The sequence below is a fragment of the Chelonoidis abingdonii genome, chromosome 12, assembly GCF_003597395.2.
Source record: "Chelonoidis abingdonii isolate Lonesome George chromosome 12, CheloAbing_2.0, whole genome shotgun sequence".
Lineage (NCBI taxonomy): Eukaryota > Metazoa > Chordata > Testudines > Testudinidae > Chelonoidis > Chelonoidis abingdonii.
Genome location: NC_133780.1, coordinates 5,285,227 through 5,299,208, shown reverse-complemented (window position 1 = coordinate 5,299,208; position 13,982 = coordinate 5,285,227). Strand labels below are relative to the sequence as shown.

At 48.1% G+C, this 13,982-nt stretch overlaps 1 protein-coding gene across 1 annotated transcript in view; it reads left to right on the top strand.

The window, feature by feature from the left end:
- Positions 1-12,923, top strand: part of LOC116836553 (uncharacterized) — a 47,708-nt gene extending 34,785 nt beyond the window's left edge. The window contains 2 exon segments of the mRNA XM_075071702.1: positions 9,181-9,186; positions 11,960-12,923. Coding sequence (XP_074927803.1) covers positions 9,181-9,186; positions 11,960-12,791 — 838 coding nt within the window. The 3' untranslated portion in view covers positions 12,792-12,923.
- Positions 12,924-13,982: the final 1,059 nt, after the last annotated feature.

The window sequence follows — 13,982 nt, the reverse complement described above, 5'->3', positions numbered from 1 at the left end:
TGTAAAATCCTCACTTCCTACAGAAGGAATGGCATTTTCTCTGGTGCCTGGCAAATTACCGGACTTCAACTGTTGTAAACTACTGATCTTGTGAAGGCACATCAACAGCAGATGACCCATCGGACACCCTAGAACAAAAGACTCTGTGCATCACTCTTCCTGCCCTGCCCCCCAGCAACATGAGGTGAGGATATGCAGGCAAATTTCTACTGTTGGGGTCGCAAAGAGGAATAAAAAATCCCCTGCAAAGAAGTACTAAATTGTATGTTGCTGGACTTTGCAAGGGCAAAATTTCTAAGCAAAAGCATGGGATCCCCAGCTATACAGCCCAGGATAGTGCTAAAGGACTTGTAAAGGTTACTTATGATAGAAACTCTTCTTACTTTTTGGAACTAAAGACTGTAACTCATTCGTGTGTATATGTTTAACTGCTTTAACCTTGTAAATAACTCCCATTTCTTTCCCTTAGTTAATAAATCTTGCTAGTTTATTACTGGATTGGCTACAAGTGTTGTCTTTGGTGTAAGACCGACAGTGCAATTGACCAGTCCTATGGGAGTAACGTGAATGTTGTTGTGATTTGGGGTTTAAGGGACCATCTATCACCAAAGGAAGCTCACCTAGAGGGCAAGACAGACCAGAGTGTCCAAGGAGGCTGTCTGTGACTCCATGGTGAGGCTACTGGGGCCTGAAGAGTTTACACTTAATATCTGGTTCGTGAAATCTAAGTATAGAACTCAGCTGGGGGTTGGGCCCTGTCTGTAGTAGTCTGCCCTGAAGTTGGCATTCATGTTCGGGCTGCTAAACGACAGCTTTCCACTAAGCCAAATATGCCATGCTGCAGATTGAGCCGATTAGTTCTTGTCCTACCTTCAGGGGCCATGGATAACCATTGATTCCCATCCTCTTTGCAACAGCCCGTAAGATATTGGAAGACTAGGGTCAGGTCCCTGCTCCATCTTCTTGTTTCAAGACTAAACCTGCCCAGTCTTTTTTTAACCTTTCCTCATAGGCCAGGGTTTCTAAACCTTTCATTTGTGTTGCTCTCCTTTGGCCTCTCTTCAGTTTATCCCCATCTAAAGCTGTTTCAGGGCCTGCTGCATTTCTGCTCAGCTTCGATTCCATTCCCCCAAAATTGGGGGAAAAAAGAACCCTTTGACAGAGGCAGATTTTAGCAACATGTTTCTATTTCTCCCCACAGCCAGATTCAAACATCCAGGGCTTGGCTGTTACTCTGGTTCAGAGGCTGAAACCTGTTGCCTTGAACTCCTTGAGGTCTTGTTCATCATTTCCAGCTAGCAAGACCGTTCGACTCGCCGTCCGACACTCACCTATCAAGAGAGCTAAATTATCTGGCAAATATTGTGTTCTGTTTTGCTCCTCCCAAGGGACAACGGTTGCCATACATGAATGAACTAGGGTAAGTGTCGAACAACTGTGACCATTGTGGTCAGGATCAAGGACATGGTTTGACCCCAAAGATGGCACAAAAAAAGTTGGTAGAATCCCTCTACTCTATGAAAAGCTGTTCCTTTGCGGGGTGCTATATCATTGGAATTCAGAGCTCTAATGACCCAAAATTTTGGTCACTGACTTAAAGTGTCCTCATTTAAGCTGGCCTTCACTTAACTGTTAGCTGGTGCTCCAGTAGAACCATGCGTTAGAATCCTACGCAAAGGGTCCTTCTGGTCCCATGAGTGAGAAAAGGTGGAAAATACTGGAAGTGAATCATTGGCTGTGCAACAGGTGTGAACCTGAGGGTTTGGGTTTTGTTGAATATTGGGCTATGTTCCCATGGGAGAGGAGGGCAGTCTGAATGGGACAGTCTGCATGTTCCAGATAGGGGTGCTCATCTTCTCTGGAGACAAGCTGGAGCAGCTAGGCCCATGTTAAATTAGCAATGACAGGGGCACATGCTAAGACACGTGCAGTACAAATGCAACTCAGCGTGCCACATACAAATCAAACCCATGTGGCAAAGGATGTGAAGAGGGGGCTAAAAAATCAGTTGCTTTGTACCAAACGCTGGGAATCTGGGTGATAGGCAGAACTCGCTGGAGGTTCTCCCTGATGAGATTTCTGGTCCATTCTTGACCCATGTGCAAGTTGTCTTTCCTTAATCTTCTGTAACAGCATTATTTCTTGCCCTACCCATTTTCTTACCACTTCATCTTTTATTTTCTGCAGTCTTGAAGCTCTCAATATTCCCGTCAACCAGCTCATTTCTGCAGTCAATATCAATACTCCAACTCCACCTCTACAAGATATGCAGGGCCAAAAACATTTTAATAAAAAAAATCAGCATATATGAGACAACTGTTGAGCCGATACTGCTGTATAGGTCAGAATGTTGGTGCATAGCTCAATGTGCTAGCTTACAAAGACCAGGAGAAGATATTGGTGTGGGTCTGTGATAGGCCATTGAATCAAACTAGAAGAGTTACTGCGTAAGCACCTGTCTGTAATTTCTGGAAAGAAAAATTGTGTTGATTATGGATTACTCCAGTTTGTGAGACATATGCTGGAGGTTTCATGTAGCCAGGAGTAAAACATCATTAGATTGTCTAAAAATTATAAATGACGTTTGTCTAAAACAAAAGATATTGCCCCTCAAATTAAGTAATTATTTTGGACCTTGTGATGGATAATTACTGGACTGGAAGTGGGTGATTGCCTAGGGATCAGTGATCATGACTTGATTACGTTCAATATGGGGAAACAAAGATTAATCCTAACCAGTAACATATATATGGTTGGTGCTTCAAAAGGAGAAATTTCCCAAAGCTAAGGAAAATTATGAGCAAAACTGACCGTGAAGAAAAAATTAGAAAAAATGTGATTGAAAATGGGGATTTCTTTAAGAAGTTATTAGATGGCAACAACATAAACAAACAAACAAAAAACCAACATGATTCTACAGTTGAAAAAGAGGACTGCTTTGACTAAAAGCCTATCCCGGTTCAACGGTGAAGTAAAGGCAGCAATTAGAAATAAAAAAGCAATATAGAAGAAGGGGGAAAAAGAGGAAATATAGTGTAATAGATATATATTAGAAGTTCTGAAGTGTAGAAAATTGATAAGGGAAGCTAAAGACATCAGGGACTAACCCATGGTTGGCAGGGCTTAGGACAGTAAGAAGGAGTTGGTAAAGTATATTAGGAGCAAAATAAATCTTAACAGTGGTATACGCCCACTACTAGCTGGAGATAGTAAAATTGTTATTAGGGGTGCAAAAAAGGCAGAAGTGTTTAATAAAAATTCCTGTTCTGTGTTTGGAAAGAAGCAGGATGATGTGCTTGTATTACATGAAGATGAAAAAATACTTTCCAGTCCACTAGTAACTAGGGACAATGTTCAACAACATTTACTAAGGATAAACATTTTTCCATCAGTGAGGCCTGGATAACTTCCACCTCAGAGCTCTAAAAGAGCTTTTTGAAGAGAACTCTGCCCCAAAAATATAAATTTTTAATAAATTATGGACTAACAGAGGCATTCCTGAAGAATTCCAGAAAAGCAAGTGGGATGACCTGGATAACTGTAGGCCAATTAACCTGACGCTGAAGTGCTGCTGATCGTGGCTTCTTTTTTTTTCCCACCACTTGTGTCATAGCTTCCTACTCAGATTTAAACCTTAGCGTTCATAAACTGAGAAGCTAGCATGAACTCTCTAAGCTTAATTATCAGCTTAGATCTGATATCGCTGCCACCGGACAGGAATCAGTGCCTGTCTCACTCTGGTCTCCCCAAAACCTTCCCTGGGGAACCCCCAAGACTCAGATGCCCTGAGTCTCACAACAAAGGGAAACAACCGACTTACATTCCTTATCCTGCTCTTTGCTTCCTCCCAGATTTCCCGCCGTGGTATACTAGGAGATTTCCCTGCTTAAATCCTTGAAACACAAAACAGAGAGGACAATTTACTTCCCCCTCCCAGTCTTTCCTGAGACAGACAGATAATCCTGCACAGAGATTCCTATACCCTTGCCATAACTAGAAAAAGAAAAGTCAACAAGTTTTTAAAAAAGAAGGCTTTATATAAAAGAAAGAAAAGAGACAAAAAAATCATCTATGTATCAAAGTGACAATACAGGGTCAATTGCTTAAAAGAAAATATGAATAAACACCCGTATTCAAAAGAAATACAATTTAAACTTCCAGCAACTACACACATGTAAATACAAACAAAAAACATATAAAGCCTATTGTTTTGCATACCTTTGTATTTACAACTGGGAAACAGAAGATTTAGAAAGGTGGAGATAGATCCTGCTCATAGCTGGAGAGAGCAACAGAAGAAGACAAAGACCCAAGACCAAGAAACACACAAATTCCCTCCCTTAAGCTTTTGAAAATACGGTTTCCTGATTGGTCCTCTTGTCAGGTGTTTGGTTCCCTTTGTTAACCCTTTACAGGTGAAAGAAACATTAACCCTTAACAATCTATTTATGACAACTTGGGGCACCAAAAATGCTGGAGCTGGCCCTGGCTACTAGCATCTATTAATACTTTCTATGATTATTTGCTATTAAAAATATCAATTAAGTAGCACAGTGACATCCATTGGCAGGGTGTGAATGTAGGGGAATGATGAGGGGCTAAGAGGAATAAAAAATAACATTAAAAAAAGTAAAGAATTGAAAGGAGTGAAACCACAGTGGATTACAGGAAAAGATAAGGGATTATTTTCAACATTAAAAATGTATATTGGAATTATAATTTTTGAGCGTGTGGGGGGTGAATGTAAAATATTTATCTGACTCAAGTCTCCTTTAGGAGCTCAATACATCCTATCGCAGGGGTAAGCAAACTATGGCCCACGGGCCAGATCTAGATCTGATCCCTCAGGGCTTTGGATCCAGTCATCCGGCCCGCGGCACCCCAGGCACCGCGGCACCCCAGGCACCACGGCCCCTCCAACCCCGGGCGGAGGGGCAGAGGGTTCTGTGGGTTATCTCCCGGCACCGCCCCCGCAGCTCCCATTGGCCGGGAATGGGGAACTGCAGCCAATGGGAGTTTCGGGGGAGGTACCTGGAGGCGGGGCAAGGTTAGCACATGCTGAACCCTCCGCCCCACCTTCCCCAGGGGCTGGAGCACTTCCTGGAGCGGGGGTGCGCTGGGGTGGGCAGGTTGCCTGCCCTGGCCTGCGTGCGCGCCGCTGTCTCCCTGGAGCCAAGCAGTGCCCGGCCGGAGCTTGAACCCCTCTTGCACCCCGCCCCCCAACTACCTGTCCTAAGCCCCCTTGTACACCCTGCACCCCAACCTCCTGCCCTGAGCCGCTTGCTGTGCCCTGCACCCCCTCCAGCACTCCAACCCCCCGCACCCTTCCTGCCCCAAGCCCCCTTGTGCATCCTGCTCCGAGCACCCTGTACACCCTGAACCGCTCCTGCACCCCAACCCCCTGACCTGAGTCCCCTGCTGCACCCTGCACCCCCAACCCCCTGCACCCTTCCTGCCCCCCAATTCCCTGCTCGAAGTCCTCTGCCTGAATCTCGTACCATCCTGCCCCCAACTCCGTGGCCTGAGCCCCTGCTGAATCCTGCATCCCTCCTGCACCCCAACCCCCTGCCCTGAGCCCCCTCGTACACCCTGCACCCCTCGTCTGCCCCAAGCCCTTTCCCTGAGCCCCTTCCTGCACGCCGCACCCCCTTCCACACCCCGCACTCCAGCCCCCTGCCCCGGCCCTGCATACAATTTCTCCACCCAGATGTGGCCCTCCGCCCAAAAAGTTTGTCCACTCCTATCCTATCGGCTAGGGGTAATGGGATGCCCTGGGCCTTCAGATGTGCCCTTCTGCAAGGGAGAGAAAAAGCCCCTCTGACCCACAACCCCTATTTTTGCAACTACTGCTGCTGGCTCACCCTATCTGGGGTGACTCATCCCTTCTGCCCCTCCCTATCTCCGGCGTCTCCCCTTTGCCACCATCAGGCAGAGCATCTGCCCCGTTCCTAACCCGCCCAGCTCCTACCCCCCGTCCCCATCCCTGATTTTGCCCCTGAGCCCCTCTCTTTCCCCTGCTGCCAGCTGTCCGACCCTCCTGGGCATTCAGTCCCCCCCCCCCAACCCCTGCAGAGATTCTGCCCCTTCATCCCCTCGGATTTGCCCCCTTAGCCCCTGGCACCAGCAGGGAGACATTGTCAGGTCAAGGGCGGGCAGAGTCCGGGCAGCAGCTTCAGCAGATGTTACTGAGCATCCTCCGCTCCTGGGCGCCTGCCCCGGCCCTGGCTCTGTTTCCCTTCCCGGGCCAGGCGCTGCCGCCTCCTCCATTGTGCGCAGGGAGCCCGGGCTGAGCCGCTGCCGCTCCCCGGCGGGGTCCGTGCGGGGCGAGCCCGGCACTAACCCCCCTCCCCGCCCCGGGCTCTGCCCGCCCCAGCCCCGAGCCGCAGCCTGCAGGTGAGGGGGGACCCGGGGGAAGGGCCGGGGCCGGGCAGGAAAGTGACTCTGCACAAGCGGCCCCAGATCTCACCTCCCCCGGCAGCTGCTCCCTGGCTGGGAAGCGCCTGGCGGAGGGACCGGAGCTGCGGCCCCAGCAGCGAGTCGCCGCCCGGGCTCTGCCCAGGATCTGCTCCCGGGGCCGGCTGGGGGTTCAGGCGGGGGGGAGAGCGGCTTGGAGGTTGCATGGGCGGGCCCGGGGGGGAGACCGGCTGGGAGGGGGCATGGCCGGGCCCCAGGGGGGAGAGCGCCTTGGGGGAGGGGGGCATGGGTGGGCCCAGGGAGTTTCCTGTTGGGTCCCTGGGGCTGGGTTGTCGAGGAGGGGTGAGAAATGAGACTGAAATGGAGGGAGGAAGGTTATTGTTGAACTACAAATGTAACCCCGCTACAATCCGCTGAGCCCCTCCCTCCCCTGAGACAGGCCCCTTCCTGCCCCAGAGATGGGTGAATCTCCCCAGCCCTGAACTGCTGCTGGGCCCTGTTTGCTCCATCAGCGACACCTACTCTGAAAGGAGGCAGGATCCTGGTCTGCTGAACAGCCCAGACTGTGACCCACACACAGACTGTATCCTAATACAGGGTTTTCAATCTTTTTCCTTCTGAAGCCCCCACAACATGCTATAAAAGCCCCACCACCCAGCTGTGCCACAACGGTTTTTTGGCACATAAAAACTGGGGCTGGTGTTAGGGGGTAGGAAGCAGGGCAATTGTCCAGGGCCCCACACTGCAGGGGTCCCTGCAAATCTAAGTTGCTCAGGCTTCAGCTTCAGCCCTGGCAGGCAGGGCTTCGGCTTTCTGCCTTTGGCTCGAGCAACTCTAACACCAGCCCTGCCTGGCAGACCCCCTGAAACCTGCTTGCGGCTACCTTTGGGGCCCCGGACCCCTGCTTGAGAACTTTCGTCCTAATGTATGAATGCAAGGCAGCCTTAACAACGTGCTTTTAGTGTAGTTTGTGTGGGTTATAGTGATATAAATCTGTTCATTTTTTTCTCTTCTATATAAATAGGCTTGGAAGGATGAGATTTTTGGGGGTAAACGTCAGTTTCACCCTACACATGCAAATAGATGAAAAAGCATTTCCATGAATAATAATCAAGATATACAGCTTGGCAAAGTAAGAAAAAAGCTGCTTGAGAACTTCTTGCAATGTGATTTAATAGAGGGGAGGGGGCATGTTTTGACATGTGATGCTGACCATTTGTGTATTAATGGTTATAAAGCTTTAACTTTTTGAGTCCCACTGTCTACAGCCATGAAATAATTATTGTCTGACCCACTCCGTAGTTTCCCGGAACTGTGAAAATTCAAATAAAAAAAAAATCAAAGAGAAATCCTCACAAACATTGATATTATCCATTGAAATGATTAAAAAAAAATCAAATTTTGTCAAGCCTATGTATAAATATAGCAATACGATCATCGCTAATCTAGCCCGTTTTCTCTCCATTAGAAAACTATAGATTTGGAACCCCTCTGCTGTTTTTTCTCTTTTCTCACTTGCCAAATTTTGATATAAAATCCCCTCAAAATATGTTCAGTTTCTCTGTTTATACACTAATATGTTATCTGTATAAATGTTCTTACTTATTTCTCTAAATAACCACTATTAAGAAAAGAAAAAGATTTTGTCTTCTCCCTTCTAATTAGCTGGCATGTGAATCCTCTCATATTTCCCTAATTTTCTGTCTCAGTTGTCGAATAGTAATATAAAATCTCAAAATTCACTGACATTTGCATTCTAATTTTTAAATTAGATGAAATTTCCTCAGTTTTGAAGGAGAAATATTGTGCTGAGTCATTGATTTGGTTGTGAAAAGAAAATATCAGGTTCGAAAAGCTTGAATATAGCAGAGAGAGACATAAGGAGAAAGAATGTCTGAAAGCTGGAGAAATTCAAATGGAAATTTAGGATGATTAACCACTGGAAAAAAAACTACTATGGGAAGCAGTGGATTCTCCAATTCTTGAGTTCAGGAGGTCAGACTAGATTTTCTAAATTCAATGGTCTCTTCCCCTTCTGGCTTTAAAAATCTGTGACACCAAATGGAGAGTGGGTGGATGGGAGATTAAATCCCCAATGATCAAAGGAAAATCACTGAGTGCTAGACGTACAGAGACTTAAGCATTACTTTTAGGTGTGAAGCCACAATCCTGATTTAGGTTCCCAGGCTCTCTATATTATACCGGGGCAGAGCCAAGCACCTAAAAATGGAATCCACAAAACAGCATGCTGACTGGGGAGCTAGCCAATGGGAAACGCTGCGGAGAGCGGTGGGTCATATGTCCCTGCCCCTCAAAGGGACTTAGATGGCTATCTCTGCTGAGTGATTCCTAGCCCTAAACCCTCTCCTGGAGTTTGGTGCATAGGGCTATGGGGTACCCCTCAGTCTCACCCGTTGAAGCTGTTCCACCACGTATAAATGGTTGCATAAGTGTTGGGTGAGAGAGAGGGAAACTGACTCCAGCTCTGGGGCAGGGCGTTCACTTGGGTTTTAGGAGACCCAGGTTTCAGACTCACTCCTCCCATGTCTATTTAGGCTGGGTCAGCTCAAACAAGAAAGGTCTATCTCCTTTGTGTATCTTTCTCTAGCAACATTTGTTGTTATCAGTGGTTGTAACTTTTGTATGAATTTTCACTCTCTGTCTGAAAATGAAGCTCCCCACAGGGGTAGGGCTGCCCGATCCCAGTGGCTACAACACATCCTGCAGGGGGACAGGAAACCGTTCAGAGAGGGGAGTTTCAGGTAGCTGCTGGTGGGTTTGTGTTAGAAGGGCTGGAGCAGGAAACACGCAGGATAAGGGAGGTGGTGACAGAGTCGGGAAACCCTGCTGGGACATGTTCAGTCTGTGGCATAATGTTCAGAACAAGCCCTTTGGGGGGATGCAAATTCCTCCATTTGTGGAACAGGAAAGAAATGCACTGGGCAGGGCTGGGAAAACGAACCAAACTCCAGTGCAGGCACCTGAACCCACTAGCCAGAGGCTGCTGTGAAATTTGAAGGGGGCACCCAGCGGAGTTGCCCCGTCCCCTCACACCCAGCTGTCGGGAGGAACTGTCACCGGTTCTGGAACAGCTCTGAATCAAACCCAGGCAGGACCCTCTGCTGTGTGTCCCCCCCCTCGGGGCACACTCTCACTTCCTGCTTGGCTTCAGCGCCCCTATTCCGCACTGGGAGCTCCCACAGCGAGCCCACCTGGGGGAAGACCTTACACCCCTCTGAAAGGGGAGTCCTGCACCCCCAACTTCCACAGTGACTCCCAGCCCAGCGCTGTAAAACAGAGGGATTTATTTTAGTTCTCTGGAATGCAGCGTGGAAAAGTTCTTTGTTACTTCAGAACACAAGAAGTTACAGCAAAGCCAGAGCCCAAAGTCCTGATTCTCCCCCCTGCCCCAAAAAAGGAGAGTAACAGCCCATCCTCAGTCAGGCCCAGTTGCTCCTCCTCCATCCTTTGGTCATCCGGCCTCCACCTCTCTGTCTCTTCTCAAACTTGTCACAACTGGCTGGCTTCTTGCAGTGGGTGCCTCCCCACTACCCACCCCCCCAGCCATCCATTTCTAATTTACAAAATGTCCATCCGTTGCTTGGGACTGAGCAGCTAGACAACAGTCACACCTGGCCCCCTAGGGTTCGCTGAGAAGATCAAACACCCTTGCAACAGGCAGGGGAAACTGAGGCGCACACACAGTGTTCATACAAAACATTTACGAAAATGTCCTGCTTTGGCACAGCCTCAAAGCCTGCAACCTGTATAAGCCTCTGGCTAATAGGTGTGAGATAAATGGGAAGGACCCTGCCATCCTCCATCCGCTGGGAGGGACAAGGAGCTCTCTCTTTCTCCCCTCCTGAAGCCTCCTGGCTAGTCTGAGCAGGGTGAGGGTGGGATTCTGCTACCCTTTCCCTCCGCAACCCTCAGAGCTTCCATTTTATCGCCCCTCCTCCCCCATGAATAGCAGGCTTGTAGCTGGAGCAGCAGGTGCTGAGTGGGGGACTCTTACTGTTTCAGGGGCCGGTGACCTTCGAGGAGGTGGCTGTGTATTTCACGCAGGGGCAGGGGACCCTGCTCAGAGAGCCCTCTACAGGGACATCATGCAGGAGAATTATGAGATGGTGACCTCGCTGGGTAAGGGATTCCCGTCTCCATGGTTATTAGAAGCTTATTGGGTGGGGAGGTCTATGATGTGGCCAGTTTGGCTTCTGCTCAGATTCTTCCCAAGTCCCTTAGGTTACGTCCACACAGCATCGGGGAGGTGGGATTCCCAGCTTAGGGGGATTTACATGCACTAGTTCTGCCAGAGCTAGTGCCTAAAAATAGTGGCGCAGATAGCGGCTAGTGCTAGTCGCCTGAGGACATGCCCAGGGGCAGGGCAGGATTATACTCAAGTGGCTAATCCGAGCCACAGCCCGTGCGGCCATGGCCACATTGGTATTGTCAGACATTAGTGCTTGTGTGTCTACCAAGTTGGGGATCACACTTCCCAGCAGCTGTGCAGACAGACCCTGCAATTTCAGGGGAATGAACCCATACTTCCCACAGCCCATTTGACAGACTTTGAGCCCCACTCCCTCAGCCATGGGATAAGAGACTCGGAAACACAAGGGAGACCTAATTCATCTCTATCCTGCATCCTCTGAGGTGGCAGAAGCATCGTCTTGTCCTGTCTATATTCATTCTTGTCTCTTCCCCTCCCTTCCTGGGACCAGCTCCATTTTTGGGGCAGATGTCACCCACCCACACGCTGACTGAGATCTGGCAGCAGCTCCCCACCCCCAGACTTTATGATCCCTGGGTGTTTGGAAGGGATGTGGAGGCAGAATCCAGTTTCTCTTTTGTGTGTCCCTGGTGCTCTGTGTTGTCTGTTGGAACTAGGTTATTTCTTCCAAGCATGGAGGCTCTATTTTTTATTTAATTTATTTTTAAAACCTCTGTTCCTGGCTTCACCGTTTGGTGCCGTTGTTGTATCTGGTGCAATGCAGTGTGAAGCTAGAGTGAGAGAGAGAGAGTGTAAAAGAAAGAAACTCCTTTATGCTTGGACGATGAGAAGGAATATCCCAGTTTTAAAGGATTATGGAGCACCAGGGACCCACTTCAGAGAAGAAAAAATTAAAGAAGGATTAGTAAATGTTCCCTTTCTCGGTCACCCCAACGGTTGTTGTGATGTGTTTCCCCTCTTTGCTGTTCCTCTTTCATTCCTTCCTCCCTGGCATCGGGGATGACTCCTGTCTGGATTCTCTCTCTGTATTCCAGGGCGTGCTGGGCAGCTGAATGAGAAGGAGAATCCACAGTGGGAAAATTGTGAGGACATGGATCTGCAGGGAACAGTATTGGGAAGAACCGAGGGGAATTTTTACCAGGATCGTAAACGAGGAAAACCTTGTGGAACTCAGCGCAGATCAGAGAGATTGCTGGGATGCAACCCAGGGAAGAAAACACGTGAACCCATAAATGATGGTGGAGGTTGCAAGGACCTCAAGGAAACCACGGCCCAGCAGAGAATGCCCAGAGAAGAGAAAAAAAACACATGCAGCGAGTGTGGAAAAATCTTTATTCGGCGGTCACATCTTATTTCACATCAGAAGGTCCACACTGGAGAGAAGCCTTACAAGTGCCTTGTCTGTGGGAAAGTTTTCAGTCAGAGCTCAAATCTTATTTCTCATCAGAGGATCCACACAGGAGAGAAACCCTATAAGTGCCTTGTCTGTGGGAAAGGCTTCAGTCATACTGCAAACCTTATTTCCCATCAGAGGATCCACACAGGGGAGAAACCCTATAAATGCCTTGACTGTGGGAAAGGTTTCAATCAGGGTTCAAACCTTATTAGGCATCAGAGAACCCACACAGGCGAACAACCTTATAAATGCCTGGAATGTGGGAAAAGCTTCATTCAGAGCTCAGATCTTATTAGGCATGAGAGAACCCACACAGGTGAGAAACCCTATAAATGTCTGGACTGTGGGAAAAGCTTTGTTCTGAGCTCAGATCTAATTTCACATCAGAGTGCTCACACGGGAGATAAACCCTATAAGTGCCTGGAGTGTGGGAAAAGTTTCAATCAGAGCTCATACCTAATTTCACATCAGCGAACACATACAGGAGAGAAACCCTATAAATGTCTCGAGTGTGGGAAAACATTCAGCTGGAACTCAAATCTAATTTCCCATCAAAGAATTCACACAGGAGAGAGACCGTATAAGTGCCTGGACTGTGGGAAAAGGTTCATTGACAACACAGCCCTTATTAAACATCAAAGAGTGCATACAGGAGAGAGACCCTATAAATGCCTCGACTGTGGGAAAAGTTTCAGTCGGAAGTCAACTCATATTGGACATCAGAGAATCCACAGAGGAAAGAAACGTTGAATGTGGGGTAAGCTTCAGCTGGGGTCAGCTTGTATCACACATCAGGAAAGTCGTACAGGGAATAAACCTCTTAAATATCTTTAACATGGAAAAAGCTTAGAGTGGAATTGACATTAGAAACTCCTCACAGGAGAGGAAGTGGGGCTGGTCACAGTTTATTTAAAAAAATCTGATTCCCCTGCATATATCTTTGATTTCTTTCATGCTAAGTCAGATTCGGGAGGGCTGTGGGTGAAAATGTTGCAAAACTGGAGGGAGAATTCAAATGAATCCCCCACAGTCTGTGATCATTCTGAGCTTAAATTCCAGTTTCCATCAGATGAGAATTTGGGTTTTCTTCTTTCATTAGGACGGTGTTAAAACTTTTGTAACCATCATGACAATATAAGAAGCAGGTGTTGATAGTTCAGAGGAGAGTGTGGGTAAGTCTGTTCTCTTGATTTTTGAATCAACTGGAACATGTTCTGGGATGTCACTGTATATGAACCTGAAAGTTTCTTACAGTCCACGCTGTATTGTGGCTTGTTCTCTATTTGCTGAAAGCCATTTGGTCACCTAGCAGGATATTGGTTTTGTTTTGCAGGACATTGTGTAGATTTAGTGGGGACTCCAAAAGACGAATGACCATTTGCCAGAACACTCTTCCTTTATTTGTACCATTTTCCGAACCTTTGCCATGAGATCTTAGTGTTATTTGAACAATGATTATTCTATGTCACCATGAGCACATACACCGATGGGGCCAGTGCGAGAGTTGCAGGCGGAGAGGCAGAGACTGAAATGGGGAGGGAAGTTCGTGCTGGATCCCTGCAGTGATGGGAGATAGGTCAGGAGAGAGATAAAGGGCTGGGAAACTGCAGGGTTTTCTCTGGAGAGCCAGACAGCCGAGGCTGAGAATTGTTAACTTGCTGCACTGGAGCCGGAGAGAGACAGGAACTAGCCTGTGATCACTGGGTGAAACTGTCCCTGAATCCCAAAGAGCTTCAAATGACACTGCTTGTGGAGTTGCTGGGTCTACCAGTGATTCCTGGGAGGACAAGACTGAGCAGTGATAGGAAGGAAACTAGGGAAGTCAACAGGCCTGCCTGGCACTGAGGCCAGCTGACGTCCATCACTGCGACTGGAAGGCAATGGGGAGTCTGTGAACCAAGATGGTCACTGCTACCCCCCTCCACAGCGTCCTTGACAGAG